This window comes from Orbicella faveolata, unplaced genomic scaffold (genome assembly GCF_042242905.1).
Source record: "Orbicella faveolata isolate gen_17 unplaced genomic scaffold, um_ofav_v1 contig_1, whole genome shotgun sequence".
In the NCBI taxonomy this organism is placed as follows: domain Eukaryota; kingdom Metazoa; phylum Cnidaria; class Anthozoa; order Scleractinia; family Merulinidae; genus Orbicella; species Orbicella faveolata.
This window is the reverse complement of record NW_028301536.1, coordinates 36,971,216-36,990,712: the sequence shown is the minus strand read 5'-3', so window position 1 is coordinate 36,990,712 and position 19,497 is coordinate 36,971,216. Positions and strand designations below refer to the sequence as shown.

The 19,497-nt window shown below is 39.0% G+C and overlaps 1 protein-coding gene, 1 long non-coding RNA gene and 2 pseudogenes across 2 annotated transcripts; 1 reads left to right on the top strand and 3 right to left on the bottom strand.

Annotated features, from left to right (window-relative positions):
* Nucleotides 1-3,938: 3,938 nt before the first annotated feature.
* On the top strand, nucleotides 3,939-4,767 carry LOC149118957 (uncharacterized). Its single transcript, XR_016202407.1, has 2 exons — nucleotides 3,939-4,127; nucleotides 4,552-4,767. It is a non-coding gene; the product is annotated as an uncharacterized LOC149118957 (long non-coding RNA).
* A 146-nt stretch (nucleotides 4,768-4,913) lies between these two features.
* LOC110045025 (uncharacterized) lies at nucleotides 4,914-6,453 on the bottom strand. The gene has a single exon (XM_020750615.2). The coding sequence runs from the start codon at nucleotides 6,353-6,355 to the stop codon at nucleotides 5,909-5,911; it is 447 nt and encodes a 148-aa protein (XP_020606274.2). The 5' UTR covers nucleotides 6,356-6,453; the 3' UTR covers nucleotides 4,914-5,908.
* Nucleotides 6,454-7,116: 663 nt separating this feature from the next.
* LOC149118950 (uncharacterized) overlaps nucleotides 7,117-19,497 on the bottom strand; it is a 102,209-nt pseudogene continuing 89,828 nt past the window's right edge.
* LOC149118956 (uncharacterized) lies at nucleotides 9,331-10,441 on the bottom strand (annotated as a pseudogene).

The window sequence follows — 19,497 nt, the reverse complement described above, 5'->3', positions numbered from 1 at the left end:
CAAGAAAAGCAGGAACTTTCAATTCTTTGTACCATATTAAACGCCTTCCAAACTAAAATGTGGTGTTCCAATTTGATAAAATTCAGAGTAAATACTAAGAACCACTTCAAAAATGGCTACTTTTTCGGTGTAAAATAGAAACCTGTCTCGGAGAAAAGTTATTTTTACGTTGCAGGCTTGGAAGTTCCGTTGGAAATGAGTGCAAAATTGGCCTAAAGTGAAACGTGGAGCTTAGACGGAAGTCTATGATTGCCATTTAATTCCAAAGACGATTTTTGCAATATACTAAGAATCTTAAACTGGTGTTAAAACTCAGAGGAAAAGTTTCCCTGTTTGCAAGGAATTAAAAAATTCTTCCAAGCAATTTCCTATTCTTTATTTGAATTGAAATGAATGTTTAAGTCACGCATAAGACACCAAATGATTTTTTTGAATTTCTTGTCTCGAGAGGTACCTCCATAGAAAACGATTCAAAATTTCTGATCCCCAAACAACACAAGAGAGGATTCAAAATTTCAAATCCCCCAAAGAACACTAGAAAGGGTTCAGAATTTCTGATCTCCCAAAGAACATTAGAAAAGGTTCAGAATTTCTGATCCCCCGAAGAACACTAAAAAGGGTTCAGAATTTCTGATCCCCCAAAGAACACTAGAAAGGGTTCAGAATTTCTGATCCCCCAAAGAACACTAGAAAGGGTTCAGAATTTCTGATCCCCTAAAGAACTCTAGAAAGGGTTCAGAATTTCTGATCCCCTAAAGAACTCTAGAAAGGGTTCAGAATTTCTGATCCCCCAAAGAACACTAGAAAGGGTTCAGAATTTCTGATCCCCCAAAGAACACTAGAAAGGGTTCAGAATTTCTGATCCCCCGAAGAACACTAGAAAGAGTTCAGAATTTCTGATCCCCTAAAGAACTCTAGAAAGGGTTCAGAATTTCTGATCCCCCAAAGAACACAGGAGAAGATTCAGAATTTCTGATCCCCTGCAAAACCAGTGTTACATCCAATGTAGCCACATTAAATCATAACATTGAAGACAGGGTTTAGATCTCGCTGCCTGCCTGAACAATGTCTAATCAAAATATTTTTTCTTGATAACAATATTCAATTAGAAATTTTATACAAATATAGCATAATTCTTAACAGATTCCATACACTCAGATTATACTGAGAGAGTGATGAAGAACAAGTTTCTTCACAGCAGTCTATTAATATAAGTAACTGTAAACATCACACATTGTATTACAATGATCTATGCACTTCAAAATTACAGTAGCTGTAAGTCTAAAAAAACAATATCAAACAGTACCTAAGAGGATAGGAAAGTTCAGAATTGACCAAAAAAGTGAGATTACTCAAACTGCACAACTGTAGGCATAAATGCAGACTCCACTTTCTCTGTCGGAGTTAGCTCACCTTGTGTGAAGGAAAAATTTCTAACAATTTCTGTTTAACATGGAAACAAGGCACCTCACTGTTATCAAACAAAAAGAGCATTCAGGAACACTACAGTACATTACAGGGATGACAATTAAGGACTGCAATTTACATGTACATTTAAATTTGCAGTTGATACATTTAAGTGGGTCGATGTACTCTACATACATGTATACAGTATCCTCCAAAAACCTGTTGTCATATAGCAGCGGCCATGGACTTTAGCTTTGCCCAACATGTTTTTACATCTTCAATCTAACTTTTTGAGTGGGCTACCAGTTCATTCACACTTCAGTTACATAACCAGTTTAACCATGCTCAAAGGAGAAGGGTGTGGGTAAAATTGTTTTTATAAAGACCTGACAGATATGGATGCAAGTATTGTAGCTAATGCTACAAGCAATTCTATTCTTTCTTCTTTAATTTGGCACACTCATCTTGGAGATGTTTCCTGCTAGCTGGCAATAGTTTGCTGTCCTCAGTTAAAGAAGCCCTCCCAAAAACGATCATATCTTATTACTAGTTTATTACTAACTTCATGCTACTTGCAACTATCTCATTCCTGGTTGACGGATGAAAATCTCTATCTTTTTTCTATCCAAGAGGTTTTGTAGATAGAGGATAGCTATCTTTGGCATGGCTTAAAGTTAACTAATATCTATCCATCAGATAGTTAGGAAATGGATAGACTAGCTAAAAACTAGCTTCCTGTATAGATATTCAACAGATACTTAGATGGCCTAGCTATCCACTAACTTGTCTATCCAAAAGCCACCACTACTGTAGTAAGCCAAAAACTAGGCTATCTGAAGACTAGTCCTTATATTGAACAATAAAACACTATCCTATCTGAAACCTACCTCTGCTGTAGTTAGTACAAAGATAGCCTATCTGAAAACTACCCATCACTCATATCGCACTGTGATAACCTACCCAAAAGCCAGAGATAGTAAAAAGATAGCAGCCAATCTAAAAATTATCCATCACTCATGTACACGTAGCACTTTAATATTAACCTAGCCAAAAGCTTTCTTAGACACAGGTGGTGAAAATATAGCTAACTATTGAAAACTCTTCATTACTCATTTATATTGAACTTTGATACCTGCTCTTCAAATCCTAAACCTAAGTGAAATCTCTGTATTTACATAGGAAAATGTATAAATAACTCATAGTTTTATTTAAACCTGCTACAGTTGTACATTAAAATTTAATACCAAAAACTAGGCACATCCAGATGCAAAAGGAGGACAAAATCTGGCTGGAAATGAGTTTCCATTATGTTGCGATTTATCACAAAACTTACTTAAATTTAACATATATCTTTCAAAAATCTTGTTTGAAACACTTCTCAGCTACTTAAATTGGAGTCTAGTAAATGTTTACATTCTTCAGTAAATTTTCATGAAATGTAAACAGATTTCGTGACCGGAAAAGCACAAAATATTCTTGAAATGAATTTCAAATTTCAATTACATTAATTTCTTCATGAAAGTATTTTTTTCAATTAATTTTATCCATGAATCATGTGTTTTTCAAATTATGGTAAGCTTTATGTACAAATTTCTGGAAGTGGTTAAAAGTAATCTTCCATAACCTAGCTGTGAATTACATCTGCTGTTCTAAATAACCTCTATTTGCATAACGAAATGCCAAATTATAAAAAAACCTTTGAAATACTGCCCAATTAAAGAGAACTTCAACCACCCTAATGAAAATAACATCAGTCTTTTGCAATTCAAGTAATAAGTGGGAAACAAAAGGTCTTGATAATGTAATATGCACATCTAACATAACCTCAAGAGTACCACCATCAACCTGAAAATCAAAAAGGTGAAGGGTGTTGCTTTTTGATATCTTGTGTTTTAGTTGTTGTATAATAAATACATGTATGCCCACTTGATCCTAGACAAGATATACACTAGCTATATGAAGTATATGTAAACTACATGAGAGAGCTCGCATTTATTGCACTTATTGTACTTTTACAATGAATGATTTTCCCAACGCGAAATTGTTTGTATATTGTTGTGTTGAATACAGTTGCTTTCATAACTCCTTTAGGAAATGAACATTTGCATTCACGAAATCAACAAGACTTAACAGTGTGTTAAAGCATCTGCATCTTCTGTAATCTTCCACGATCAATTTAACCGGCCAGAACGTTTCCAGTATTTCAAGAACCTTCACAAATTATGCAAGAAAATCAGTTTACCTTGGAAAGCTGCAGGGACCACAAGCTTTCTGTAAACCTGACGAGTGTAAGAGAAACCGCCAGCTGCTGGCAAATAGTTTGATTGCCACACTGTTTTGCCGACGAAACTTCATACTTTTCCACCTTTACTGGGATTTGACTCAACTGGAATAACAACGGACATCTGTAAACAATTTGTGACTGCTTTCCAACGTAGAGCAAGGCTATAAAATAACAGAGAGCTTTGTTATCGAATCCTAACAACATTCACCACGATCTTTGCCCGCCATTTTGCTGTTTCCAACCGATCCCATAATCCTTCGGTGAATCTGATAAATGAATACTTTTGACCAGCAGATTCCCTTTCCAAAGGAGTCAGTTATTTGCGCGCAATTTCGAATCCAACATTGTCAATAGCAGCAAGAAACATGGAATGATTTGTCCAAGTTCAAATGAGTATCTTGATTGCTTCGGTGAAAGAAAGGAAAGTCGCAGAAAAGTAAGTATATCATAATTGTTGCTCAACATTAAAGTTAGCTGCTCAATCTTTGAATCGAAATCAATGTTGTGGCTGAAGAAATTTCGTTGTTATATTTATTTCGCGATCACTGAAACACAAGAAAAACGTTTGTTCTCCTGATTTTATTAGCACCCGTAACGAGGAAACTATTCACACACATTTCCTATGTATGAAATGCTTGCATAATAGCTTGTTAGTGTGCTTTTTGAAGAGGTAACTTAAAGTTTACACTGAATTGATTTGAAGCTACAGATCACGCTCGATACACTTCACTACCGCATTGCCTACATACTGCTCTTTATTCTTTACAAAAGAATACACTCCCGATCAATTGATTAATGAAAAACAATGTTAATTCTATCGCTATTTATAAAAATATTTAGCTTCAATTGCTTCATTGCAGAGCAGAGGGAAAAAAAAGGCAAGAATAGCGGCCGTCAATCCGAAACGAACACATTAAAGCAGAAAACGGAGGTGGCCCAGACGGCAGCTGAGTCCTGATTAAAATTCTTGTTATCTTTGATGTGAACTTTAAATAACAGCTTGTAATTCTAGAGCCTAAATTCATATCTTTTTGAATTGAAAATAAAACCTTTCACTGTCCGGCATGAAACTGCAATTTTTGTCTCGATCCTTTGGCGTGGTTTTAAATCGTTATAAATAATGACCTATCTGTGAATATTTCATTTGTGTACTTTTCTGATGCCCTTTGCTCTGTGATCCATTTTGTCTGTAATGTGTTTAAAGTTACTATCCAATCGTTACTTTTTAGCTATCAGACATCTAGTTAATTTCTTGTGAATTATAAATAGACGGCTATTTCTGTCCTGTCACCTGATAAGGGGGATCAGAAATTCTGAATCCTTTTAAGAATTATAGGTAGATGACCGTTTTGTTCTGATAAGTTATGCACTGGGGGATCAGAATTTTTGAATCCCTTTAAGTCATGTGGGATCAGAAATTCTGAATTGTTGTAGAATTATAAATCGACAGCTCTTTCTATCATGTCAGCAGATTTGGTGGGGGAGGGGGATCAGAAATTCGCAATACTTTTAGAACCATGAACAGATAGCCGTTTTTGTCCCGTGAAGTGATGGGGATCAGAAATTCTGAATGCATTTAGAATTATAAGTAGATGACTGTTTTGCTCTGACGGGTTGTGGACTGGGGATCAGTTTTTTGAATCTATTAAAGTCTTGGGGGATCAGAAATTCTGAATCCTTTTAGAATCATAGATAGATGACCGTTTTATTCTGATAAGTTGTGGGCCGGGAGATCAGAAAATCTTAATCTCTCAAAAAAGGAAAGCGCGATGGGTGCACGATCTTTTTTACATTAAATTGTACATTTTGGTGAAATTGGATGTATTGTCCCTGGCGGACTCAACTGAACACTTCTTTTTCTCCTTCCAATAAGCCAAAACCTTTCGGAAACACAAACTTTTTCCGCATCAAATACCAGTACCCTTCGGAATTGTTCCAAATTGGAATGCCACATTTTAGTTTGGAAGGCGTTATTAATTAACATGGGACTGAAAGTGCATAGAACAGTAGTGATACAGAAATACAACCGCACTTTTCTAAGCCTTTTACAAAGCTTATAACCTAATAAAACTAAACAACTGCTTTCCTGGATATTACAGAATGATAATATTATACGGTATGCCAAGCAATTTCTAACTGTTCCAACCAGGTGAAAGTTTCACAGATCATTTCGCTACTTTGTCATCCAATTTTAAATGTTGCGATTGTCCTCTGGGTCTAGTAGTGTTGTAAGTAATTACTGAGAGAATTTCCAGTACGGAGATGAGCCTCGTAAGCCTCCAGCCAAATCAAACCTTTCATGGTCACTTGGTATAGCGTGTTGTCATCTGTCCACTCTGCTGGCTTGTAATGACAAATCTGCGTGCAGCCATCTTTGCTTCCCCAAGTGTGGTCGTCATCGTTTGGAAAATTCATCACGGTCCCGTTACGTTTCACCAAGCAATGGGAAGGGTTGCAAACGACCATTTGAGGGCATGCATTAGGGAAGTCGACTGGAATATAAATCCTCAAGGTGTACTCTCTGTTACTGGAGCATGTTACTCTAATTTCAACTCTGGTGTTACCAGTAGGATCGATCCAAGTCGCACGGTTTCCGCGAAAATACTGCTCAAGCAACTGTTTCTCGTATCCAAGCCTCGTTTGTTGAGATGCTGACCAAGGCATGATGCGAATATAGTACTGAACGCCTCGGTGAGAGCGACGGAGAACACAATACTGAACGCTTCGGTGAGAGCGACGGTGATACGAGAGCTCTTGTACTGGTTTTGGTTTCCACGGAAAACTAATTTCCCGGAAACAAAATAGCACCTGCGTGTACGGCATTACGCGGAAACCATAGCAACAGGGTCAAAATTATTCTTCAATGCGTAACGCAAAGGGTGTGTAATGATCGAGCTAGGTGATATATGTATCCAATGCATAAAAAATCAGGCTAAAACGCCTCCTATCAAACAAAACTTGGCAGAGGAAAAAAAAAGTTTCTCTCAGGGTAACATTGTAAAAAATTGGCTCTATTTAGTTTCAACATCTTTATAAGCCAAGCGCAAATTTTTGCGCTTTATAATCTCTGATAGGAGGTACTACACCCGCTTTCAGTGTTACGTGCATAGGCGAAATCTTTCGACTTGCCATCTTTTAACATGCTATGTAACCTGGGCTTAAGTCAAAAATGGCATGTGAGCACAACGGTCGAAAGATGTCGCCTATGCACGTAACACTGAAAGCGGGTGTAAGCTGATTCTGAATGACCTTAGCAAACCAAACCTTGAGAGACAAGGGGAGGGGTGGCGGTAGGCTATTTTAAAAGTAAAAGGGTTTTGGGTTCGGAGAACCCATTGGAATGTTCTCCTATCTTGAAACTGACAAATGTTTCACCTGTCAAAGTAATAGTAAGCTCGTGGAAATCTTACTTCGTCTGAGTTGCCTTAGAGGCAAAAACAGACACCTGGGTGGTTGTCTCCCACAAACAGATTGACAACCTCTACCATGTCTACGCCATTTTCCAATTAGTTGTGGACATGCAGAAGCATCAAGTGCTTAAGCATGGCCTTTCTTATCGGTCAAGCAGGAACAGTTGAAGATGACACTGTTCGACAACTGAGGGAAACCATCATCAGTGGATGTTCTGACACGAAGAGAGAAGTCCTCACGTCTCCATACGTATTTTCTAGTTAGAGATAAGCTATCAGGACTAGATGATCTAATCTTCAAAGGTCAGCGCGGTGTCACTCCCTTGAGTCTGCGCACAAGAATAAATGGGGAAATGCATGGAACCCACACAGGGATTCAAAGTTGTCTCCGATGGGAAAAGAGAGACCGTGTATAGGCCAGGACTGAATTCTGACCTAACTGACCACAATTCCAAGAGCGATATCTGTTCATTCTACCCATCAAAGCAAGGGAACTTTTCATCTGTCATGAGGTTGCTGGATCGACCTTGGCAACAGATTGGCGCAGATGTTTTCACACTTGATGGTACAGATTACCTCTGTGTGGTTGACTACTGTTCAAGTTACTTTGAAGTAAATAGAATATAGAAATCAAGACCGTAGAGGGGATCATGCCAAAATACTCCGTAAACAGTTTTCAGTCCGAACAATGAATCCCAAACCAGCTAATCAGCGACAACATGCCATTAAATTTTCAAGAATTCAAGGAATTCGCAGCACGCTTCGAGTCAGTGAAGTCATCACAAGTTCACCTAGCTATGCCTAGAGCAATGGCATGGCTGAAAATGCCATCACCGAAGGGAGCAAAATCCAAACGCCGTCTGAGAGGTGATACATAGAGGGAGCGGGAGTAATTTAAGGAACGAGTACTTTTGAGACCAAGTTGACGCTCGTTCTTACGAAGTCTGCAGAACAGAAGATGGTAGACTGCACAGAAGAGACGTCCGAACCATGGAACCATTTGAAACTAGTTCAGTTGAACCACATCATCTCTCAGGGTGCACCAAAAAGAACCCAGACAACAGGTGTCAACCAGTCCAAGCCAACTGTGTTGTTCGGCCCGAACAAACAGAACCCGCAACAGTTTCCGAAAGTCAGGAGCAACCATAACGCCCAGTTAAACCAGTAGTTGTGACCAGGATCGGACGAGCTTCAAGTCTAGCCACAGTATTTACAGGACTTTGCTACGGTTAAATATAGACTTAAACATTTCCGTCTACCTAAGTTGTTTCACTGTTATCGGGCAAAGTTCAAGTTCAACTGAGTTAGCAGACCATTATTTAGTTTTCAGTAACTCCTTATTACAAAGTTTGAAGTTCATCTTGGAAAACTTGTATGTCAAAAGTTCACTCAGTTTGTCTTTCTGAAGAAAAGGAAAGGTGTGACGCCATGCATTAAGTCACGTGACATTTTGTGCTAGCCGTGTAGAATTAAACATGGACTTGTTATTGTTCCCATGTGGGCCGTTTGTCGTATTTATTACCTCTCCTTTGCGCTCTCTTAAAGCGTAACGTCACGTAAAGGAAATTAATTGTGGGCTGAAACTGAAAGGAAAAATACATTAGAAAGGATCGTAAAACATTGTGAATGAAGTACACTCTTCAAAACGGAAATCAATGAATATTTATAAATATATGGTATAAATGTGTATTAAAAGCAAATGAAATTAGTTATAAGATACAACAGATCGTGAGTCAAACTATGTCAAGTATGAAAGGAATCTTAACAAAAACCGACAATGTTTTGTTTAGCTTATTGATTTTTGCTTTTACTCAGTTCTTGGCTCAAGGCTTGTGTATTTAGGTGAGACCTGGGATCCATCGAGCGGCTTTTTAAAACTCTCCGTACAAAACAACGGCATGAATTCATCATTTTCATATATGGCGAGTCTATGCGTCTTGCTGGGCACATTCGAGTACTCTTCTCGCCTCTCTCTACCAGCCGGAGCAGCTGTAGCTACTTCTTCCATCTACAAGTGTAGAATAAAATGGCGGAAATCCTCCTTGCGGAATTTTTGTTACTGCTTCAGGCCTCTGCAAGATGAAATATTATTTTCAACTTTTATATGGTTTTACTTTTGGGAGCAAAAAATTGGGCCCTTCACTGTGCTTACGTATTCAAACTTGACACCATGTCAAACACAAAATCATGCTTGTGGCAGGGGTTAGAACAACATGCAAACCACGTAAATAAGATATTTAAATTTATTAGTAGGGAGCCAGTTTTATTTAGACCGCGATGAATTAACACTACAAAAGTTTATTACATAAAATATAACTCTTTTAGCACTGTCCACAACAATAACAAACTAATTTAACTTCTCATCAGGAATAATTTACTTCTTTGTAGTGGTGGTGATGTCTTGGGCAAGTGATGCTTCGAGCTCCTTCGCCTTTTCTCTCAAATAAGGCGCTGCTTTGCATCCTTTGTCTTCAACCAAATCTCTGATGTTGAAGCCCAGATCCACAGCATCCCACACTAAAAACACAGAACTAACACCAATAATCATTTCTCCAGCAGCTTTTGCACCCATCTTTGCCCCAGCCTTTTCAATGGTACTTGCGCCTCCTTTTACTCCAGCTGTTGCTCCTTCTGTGGCACCAGCCAGAATTTTGGGCGCGTTGTTAAGTAGCGCACCAGCTGCAGTTTCAACATCGGTTATGGTTGCTGCCCCCGCACCAGCCTTAGTGGCTACCTCCGAAGCGGTCTTAATTGCAGCTTCAGCACAAATTTTCAAAATAATATATGCGCTTATACGTTCGTTTATAAGCACACTTTGTATTAGCTGAACAACAATGTGACTCTGCCCAAACAACTGAACAGCTAGCCGCGCAACAAAACATTAATGCAATAAATCTTTCATTTTTTTCCATTCATGAATTTGTTCCTTAACTGTCTTCGTCAATTCGTCAGCACCTTGTAAAGCTTTCTCTGCTTCTTGTAGCTTAGGAGAGTTGATAGCAGCCTCTGCGGCCGCTGTTCCAAGATTTGCTCCAGTACCAGCAGCTCCAAGCGAAATCCCGAATATCAATAAGAGTGAGGTAGCATCCGCTGTCAAAACTCTCGCGATGCCCCCTCCAATGGTTAACAAGCCTCCCAATATCCCAGCGTTGTTCCCTGTGATGGACGCTATTTTAGAATCTCGCCACACCTTATCGAGATAATTAGCCGTGTCATAAAGGTGTTCAATGGCCTTCTGTTTGGCAAGGTTCATGTCTTTCACTTTCGCTGTGAACCCTTTTAATTCTTCCTCAAGTTCTTGCTTTTGTGCCGTAGATAAACTTCGGTTGGAAAACGGCATATTGGTCTCCGCAATAACACACTGCTTGTTTACGTCTAAAATAATAATAATAATAATAATAATAATAATAATAATAATAATAATAATAATGATAATAATGTTTATTAGTGGCTTATAAAACATTAAAACTGTAAAAATTCTTAGGACAATATATATGTCAGGGAAATACTAACTTACAAACTAATAATAATGATAATAATAATAATAATAATAATAATAATAATCGCATAATAATAATAATAGTCGCATACACAAAAAGACAGAAGAGCCTGCTTGGAAAGCAAAAATTAAGAAAGAGATCCAAAAAAAGCGAAGTGACCTTTCGATTCTGACGGAAATACAGAACGGTTCAAACATCAGGGAGAGAAAAAGGAAAGAGATTGAGAAACGCTACGACATCAAAAAACCTGGGGATGTGCCAATTATCAAAGAAAAATTGAAACAACAAATACAAGCTAAGGCGCAAAGGATAAAGAGATTTGAAAAAAGAAACAAACATTTCCGGCAAAATAAGATCTTCAAAGAGGACGGCAAAAAGTTCTACCGTGAACTGGGAAAGAAAAAGATTGGTGTGGATGAACCACCGCAGCCGGAAGAAGTTTTGGATTTCTGGAGTAACATCTGGGAGAAAGAAAAATCACATAACAAAGACTCTGCATGGATAAAAGGGCAAGAAGACCTGCACAAAGACCTTAAGGCCCAATCATGGACTGCAATAAATGTCGAAGAGACCACCTGTGCTATCAACAAAAGCAGCAACTGGAAATCACCTGGAAAGGATAAAGTTTCTAATTTCTGGCTTAAACATCTTGTCAGCTTACATGAAGACCTAGCAAAAGCTTACACAAAGGTTATTGAACACCCCGAAGAAACACCAGAATGGCTTACTGAAGGTATTACATATCTACTACCAAAAACAGAAGAAACAAAAAACCCAAAGAATTATAGACCGATTACTTGTCTTCCTACGATGTATAAGATTCTGACATCCATCACAGCAGAACGAACATACACTTTCTTGAATGAACACCAGCTCCTACCATCAGAGCAGAAAGGTTGTAAGAGAGGGAGCTACGGATGCAAAGACCAACTCCTGATAAACAAGATGATTCTGGAGGACTGTAAGACCAAGAAAAAGAACCTATCCACAGCCTGGATAGACTATAAGAAAGCATTTGATAGTGTACCTCACACGTGGATAATAAAGTGCATGGAAATCTATAAGATCTGCCCTGTGACTGTCAACTTTATCGCAGAAAGCATGAAATGTGTGAAGACAACGTTACACCTCAACCACGCTGAAGGGTCAATAACATCAAGGCCTATCAATATCAAAAGTGGAATCTTTCAAGGAGACTCTCTCTCTCCACTCCTGTTCTGTCTTGCCCTTGCTCCACTGAGCTCATTACTAAAGGCAACCGCTTATGGATATGAAGCCCAGGGTAGAACAATCAGCCACCTCTTTTATATGGACGACCTAAAAACATATGCAAAAAGTGACAGCCAGCAAACCGACCTACTCAATATTGTAAAGACATTCAGCAATAATATCAAGATGGAATTCGGGCTGGACAAATGCGCTAAAGCCACATTCAAAAGAGGAAAGCTGACAGAAACGTCCGATTTACAACTTGACATTGACACCTGTATCAAGGAACTAGACCAAGAGAACACATATAAATACCTTGGCGTGGATGAAGGCGATGGTATACAGCATGCCAAGATGAAAGAAAGAGTGAGGAAGGAATACTACCGCAGTGTGAGGATGGTCCTAAAAACGGAGCTCAATGCTGCCAATAGATTTGAGGCAATCAACACCTTAGCTATCCCAGTGGTGACCTACAGTTTTAACATAATCGACTGGAAGATGAGTGAAATCAAGAGGTTAGACACAAAAACAAGAAAACTACTCACCCTATCAAAAATGCATCACACAAAAGCAGATGTAGACAGACTCTACCTCCCAAGAAATGCTGGTGGTAGGGGTCTTATCCAATTAGAAGCCTCCTACAAAACAACCACGATAGGGCTCGATACATACCTAAAGAACACTGATGATGCCCTAATCGAACTAGTGCAAGAACATGATGGCAGAAAGAAATTGTACTCTATACAAAGGCAAGCAGAACAATTCAAACAAGAACTAGACCTAACAATACCAGATAAACAAGCAGAAGAAACAACCACCAAATATGCAAAGAGAACCAAACAAATGGCACGAAATAAGACCCAAGAAAAATTAACAAAGCAGTGGGAGAACAAAGCCCTACATGGAAGATACCCAAAGAGAATAAAGGAGGCAGATGTTGACCACCACAAAACCAACCAGTGGCTCAAAAGCAGTGGACTGAAGGCAGAAACGGAAGGATTCATAATCGCAGCCCAAGACCAAAGCCTAGCTACCAGATCATACCATGCCAGCATTATCAAAGACGGTACTAGCCCCCTATGCAGGATGTGTAACAAATACGACGAAACAATTGACCATATCGTGTCTGGGTGTCCTGAACTTGCGAAAACAGAATATACCCACAGACACGATAAAACAGCCGCGTATATACATTGGAAAGTCTGTCACAACTATAATATAAAGACATCAGAAAAGTGGTATGACCATGAGCCGCAAACAGTTACCGAAAACGAGGATGTCACGATATTATGGGACATGCCAATACACACAGACAGGAAAATAACAGCCAACAGACCCGATATAGTGATTAAAGACCACAAAACGAAAACCTGTAAATTTATTGACATGGCAGTACCATATGCATCAGACAGAAACACATCCGTGAAAGTCAGTGAAAAACTATCCAAATATAAGGACTTGGAAATCGAAACAAGCCGAATGTGGGGCATGAGAACGGAAACGATACCAGTTATCATTGGAGCACTTGAAGCTATCAAAAAGGGACTAGAAACTTATCTTGGAAGAATTCCCGGCCAATTTAGCATCAGTGAACTACAAAAGATAACCTTGCTAGGTACAGCGCACATTTTGAGGAGGGTGCTATCAAGCTAAAAACTGGCTATCCCCTAGTGCCCCAGGACCATGGTTTGGTCTCGGCCCTAAGGACTCTAAGCAAACACTACGTGAGGACGATAATAATAATAATAATAATAATAATAATAATAATAATAATAATAATAATAATAAATATATGGTCATTACATAAGTGCGAAGTTTTTAGATTCCGTGACTACTGCTTCATGTAAATGTAGCTATACGTATGGGTTATAGCTGGTTTTCACATGACGTCACTAAAATTCAAACTACAGAACTATTGATCTTCCTGAGATTTTACTTTAGTGATGTATAAGAGCAGCTGAAAACTAATTTTCATGCAAATTTTCGCTCCGAATGGGTTCTTGGTTTTGTGATACACTACGCTTGAATTTCTAAGCTTTTGCGTAACTCGGCATTTACATGACGGCCTAGAGGGCTGTCATGATGGTTAAAAAAAGTGGCTTATTTCGGGAAATTTGGCTATCTGAACAGTTTATGTCTTAGAAAAAGGGCTATCTTTAAAACAAGGAACGGGGAATCGGGGAATGGGAATGGGAATGGGAATGGGGAACGGAGAACGGGGAACGGGGAACGGGGAATCTTTAAAATGGGGATCTTTAAAAGCGGGAATCTTTAAAATGGGGAATCTTTAAAAGCGGGAATCTTTAAAACGGGGAATCTTTAAAAGCGGGAATCTTTAAAATGAGGAATCTTTAAAAGCGGGAATCTTTAAAATGGGGAATCTTTAAAAGCGGGAATCTTTAAAATGGGGAATCTTTAAAAGCGGGAATCTTTAAAATGGGTAATCTTTAAAAGCGGGAATCTTTAAAATGGGGAATCTTTAAAAGCGGGAATCTTTAAAAGCGGGAATCTTTAAAATGGGGAATCTTTAAAAGCGGGAATCTTTAAAATGGGGAATCTTTAAAAGCGGGAATCTTTAAAATGGGGAATCTTTAAAAGCGGGAATCTTTAAAATGAAGAATCTTTAAAACGGGGAATCTTTAAAAGCGGGAATCTTTAAAATGGGGAATCTTTAAAAGCGGGAATCTTTAAAATGGGGAATCTTTAAAAGCGGGAATCTTTAAAACGGGGAATCTTTAAAATCGGGAATCTTTAAAATGGGGAATCTTTAAAAGCGGGAATCTTTAAAACGGGGAATCTTTAAAAGCGGGAATCTTTAAAACGGGGAATCTTTAAAACGGGGAATCTTTAAAAGCGGGAATCTTTAAAAATGGGGAATCTTTAAAAGCGGGAATCTTTAAAATGGGGAATCTTTAAAAGCGGGAATCTTTAAAAGCGGGAATCTTTAAAAGTGGGAATCTTTAAAAGCGGGAATCTTTAAAGTGGGGAATATTTAATAGCGTTAATCTTTACTGAAAAGTGAACGAGAATCTCTCAGTTTCCCACCGGAAGCTATTTATTCTCTCACATGTATCAACTCAACAGGTACAGAGACAGTTGTGGAATTTATTCATTTTAATTTTACTGCACGCTATTAAAGCACATCGATTTCGCGGGATAGTGGAGCGGTTCAAATCTCGATTCTCACTCTGAGATCCGCTAGACCGTCCAAAGAATCTAACCGCCTGGATTTATCTTAACTCCGGACTGTGACTTTTAGTTTCGCAGCGATGGATATTTGTCGTAGCCTTATCATGTGCTAATGGAAGGACTTACGACTTAAAGACAAATATATGGCAGGGAAAACACGTTTTTGATTGTTTAATCGATAAATCAACAGTCCCCTCAGATGACGTCGCTAAAATTCAAACTACAAAACTATTAATCATCCTGAGATTTTACTTTCATGATGTGTAAGAGCAGCTGAAAACTAATAGTCATAGAAATTTTTGCTCCAAGTGGGTTCTTGGTTTTGTAATAGACTGCGCTTGAACTTCTAATCTTTTGCGTGACGCGGCATTTACATGACGGGCAAGAAAGCTGTCATGTTGGTTAAAAGAGTGACTTATTTCGGGGAATTTGGCTATCTGAACAGTTCATGTATTAGAAAAAGAATTATTTTTAAAATGTTTTTGAGTTCTTGAAGAGATAAATTCACGCTTTTGTAGCAAAACGCATTGACAGATGTTTCTGTTGGTTTCCGGCCGCCATCCGGATGGGCGCCAGCATGGCGTCTCCATCAAAATCTCTATAAATTTGGGTAAAAAAATTCTCCGCATGTCTTGCGTAAGAAACATTGCTGTGACCTGAATCTTAGCTAGAGTCATTGCATATTTACCTTCTTTCTCTTCAAGATTCTGGACTTTATCATTTGAACTGTTTTGATTTTGATTTTGTTTATTTTGAATGGCATGACTCTGAAAACCGGCAATAAAGCAATTCGATGCTCGATGCCCGAACGATGTGACGGCGAATTTCGCGTATAATCCGTCATTGCGTGCTCAATGATACCTCTTTCTACGCCATGCAGTCATGCGAAGACAATTTCAAAGTGCCCATTGCATTCACTTTAAAGAAGAAAGAATCGGTCGCTTTGAAGGTCTTCCACAGTTTAAGTGGAATGATCTCGGCGAACAAGATGTGATAGGGGAAGGGTCGTTTGAAGCCGTTTTTATCACAAAAACCAGGAACAAGGACGGAAAGTCAAAACAGTGGTTGACAAGAAATCACCCGCTCTTAATAAAGATTCCCCATTTAAAAGATTCCCGCTTTTAACGATTCCCCATTTTAAAGGTTCCCGCTTTTAAAGATTCCCGCTTTTAAAGATTCCCCATTTTAAAGATTCCCGCTTTTAAAGATTCCCCGTTTTAAAGATTCCCGCTTTTAAAGATTCCCGCTTTTAAAGATTCCCCATTTTAAAGATTCCCGCTTTTAAAGATTCCCCGTTTTAAAGATTCCCGCTTTTAAAGATTCCCCATTTTAAAGATTCCCGCTTTTAAAGATTCCCCGTTTTAAAGATTCCCGCTTTTAAAGATTCCCCATTTTAAAGATTCCCGCTTTTAAAGATTCCCCATTTTAAAGATTCCCGCTTTTAAAGATTCCCCATTTTAAAGATTCCCGCTTTCAAAGATTCCCCGTTTTAAAGATTCCCGCTTTTAAAGATTCCCCGTTTTAAAGATTCCCCATTTTAAAGATTCCCGCTTTTAAAGATTCCCCGTTTTAAAGATTCCCGCTTTTAAAGATTCCCCATTTTAAAGATTCCCGCTTTTAAAGATTCCCCATTTTAAAGATTCCCCATTTTAAAGATTCCCCGTTCCCCGTTCCCCATTCCCGTTCCCCATTCCCATTCCCCCATTCCCCGTTCCCCCATTCCCCGTTCCCCGTTTTAAAGATAGCCATTTAAAACGTAGAGCTTTGGCGTGTAAACAGAAAATAATTGGGAAAGCGTTGTCGAAAGCGTTATCGCGCCTGAATTAATATTCTTTGCGAATATCGCGAAATTGTTAACTGCCAAACACGAGCAAGAAAACAACCGTAAACAATTTGCCTCATGGGAGAGATGTGATGGCCGTTTTCCCAACAGGCCTTCGCCAAAGCATGATTTTTACCGTGTCTCACTGTTTGCACTCCCCAGACAAGAATTCTCGTCTACGAGAACAGTATCGTTGTTATTTCGCGGTTAAAGAACATCATCGACGACCAAATTTCAGAAATATTATCGCTGAACTTCACAACAATGGAATTGTCGTCTGATGTTTTATGTCCTTTTGTTGTTTGAGGACTTCGATCGCGGCTTGCTTCACTTTCTGCAAATTAGGAAGTTCAAAAGCGTTTCATATCTTACGTACACAGGCATGGCACAAACGATCAGATGATGTGTCCGATCTTTCTATTTCTAGACCAATTTCAGATTTCTTACAGTGACATTTTGAAATCCTTCGCCCTAAGAGACTTTGAAAAGGTTTTGAATGGAAATGTTTAAACTCTCCGAATTTGATATTGAGCTCTACAGTTATTATTTACGCTTCTCTCGATTCCTCCGTTGACAGGTTTTGCCCTTCGCGGCCATCGAGCAAACACCGCATAGCCGTAGCATCGTATAGTTTTGTTTTGATAGACTCTACAGTATCACCAGAGTATCACAGTGACGTTTTCCTGCCAAGTTGACTGGAAGTTTCTTATTACGATCTATGCTCTGATCAGCTGTGTTAATACGATTCACAAAACATGTCATCGGGTTGTCAAAATATGTAACAGGGGGCGGCAATAAAAAAAACGGGCAAACCAGGCAGGCGGTTCCTCGCGCTCAAATTGCTTAGAAGCTACGCAGGCTACTTGTGCGACGACCTTAAATATCGCGGGATATTGTCTTCCGCTGAAAAACGACTTTGTTGCGGCTTTGAATCATGTGCAGTTTTGAGCCTCATATTCTCTAAAACAGCTAAACTAAAATTTTTACTTTACCTGCCCGAAACTAAAGGTTAAATCAGAAATGAGAAAACTATAGGGTAAATGTAAGAGCCATTTTTGAAGGAAGAAAAAGCGATCGCAACGCGTTTTCGAGACTGATACAAATGATTCCCTTGCTTCTCTTGCGGTTTCATCTCACATCTGATTAGTGGCTACACGATCGACACTTCAAATCAAAGTGGCTTTTTTGTGTCATTTCCTCAGAGGAGAGATGGTATTGTTTTGGTTTCAGAATGAACTAGCCACATACAGTGTGGCGACAGCATCCGATCAGAGTACTAAACTACACAAACGACACACTTGCGAACACGCTAAATTAATCGTGGCGAACACAAAGAATTCGGGTGATTAGTCGTGATCAATTAGTCGTGATTTAGTGATTAATCGTGGCGAGTGATTAGTGGCTATACGATAATTGACACATCAAACCAAAGTGTTTTTTTTTGTGTCATTTCTAGACTGCAAAACAGTCGTATTTTTTGCGAACGCGAGAGACGGTCAATATTCGAACGAAAGGTCTGAAGCGAGTGTAAAAACGGTGAGGGAGAATGGGGAGAGTCGCTAGCCTCAAACGCCCCACGGACGTGTGAGGCTCGCGCGCTTCACACGCGAGGGTCGCGCTTACGGCGCTTCGCGCCTTCCGAAAACGCCCGAAAACGACTGTTTTGCAGTCTATGTCATTTCCTCAGAGGAGAGATAGTATTGTTTTGGTTTCAGAATGAACTACATATATACAACGTGGCGATAGCATCCGAGCAGAGTAAACTACACAAACGATTCACCGGCGATCACACTAAATTGATCGTCTCGAACACAAAAGAGTATTAAAATGTATCACAAATTGAAAGTTTTAATGACTGACTGAAGTGATGCTTAGCTACACTGCGAACAATGGACAGACCACTTTCTTGTAATAAGCATATCTCGTGTTTGTCGCTTTGTTTGTACATATCTATTCTGTGAATTTTTCACACTTGCTTCCTTTATGTAATCTTATACATTCGCGCAACTTCCATCATTTCTCAAAGGCGGCACACTGGTGAAAATTTAACCAGTTAACCAGTTTAACCAATCATAGTTCTGATTTTCAAGGCTACCCACGCGATCAGGCTTTAGAGGTCATGTGGTATCGTAAAGGCCTATAAACATTCGTTTGTTAGCTGAGAAGCTAGAGACATGTTGAATTCTAATGATGTGAAGTTTATATGAAATAATTCATATATGAACTGCGGTTGTAGATGAAAGTGAAGAATGATCATCGCAGTAAATTTTCCAATTTAAGCAATTGGAAAGAAGAAGCCTGAAAAAATCGATAAGCATAATGGCGGCAGGACACGCGGAGACGAGCTTCGTAACGTTCATCACTTTCTTACTTCTACTTTCGGTCTATTTCGTCGAGTCACCTAATAACCGTTTAAAGAACTCTTATAAAGGTATCAATCAACGAGATAAGCTTCTCATCTACGACGATGTCGGATTAAATGCAAACTTTGCTGTTGGAGTCGTATCTCTCAAGCGCTAGAAGAAGACTTCGCTGTCTTGGGCGATCTTTCGCTTTGTCTTCGACACCACACTCCACAGACCAACGCTGTAGGTTTAATCCCCTACGGCTCAAGTTGTGTGGCGATATTCAACCAAACCCTGGCCCGATTAAATATCCTTGTAAAGAATCCCGGCG

What these genes read in the sequence shown, in the direction of transcription:
- LOC110045025 (XM_020750615.2), bottom strand. Translation starts at nt 6,355, where the DNA reads ATGCCTTGGTCAGCATCTCAACAAACGAGGCTTGGATACGAGAAACAG.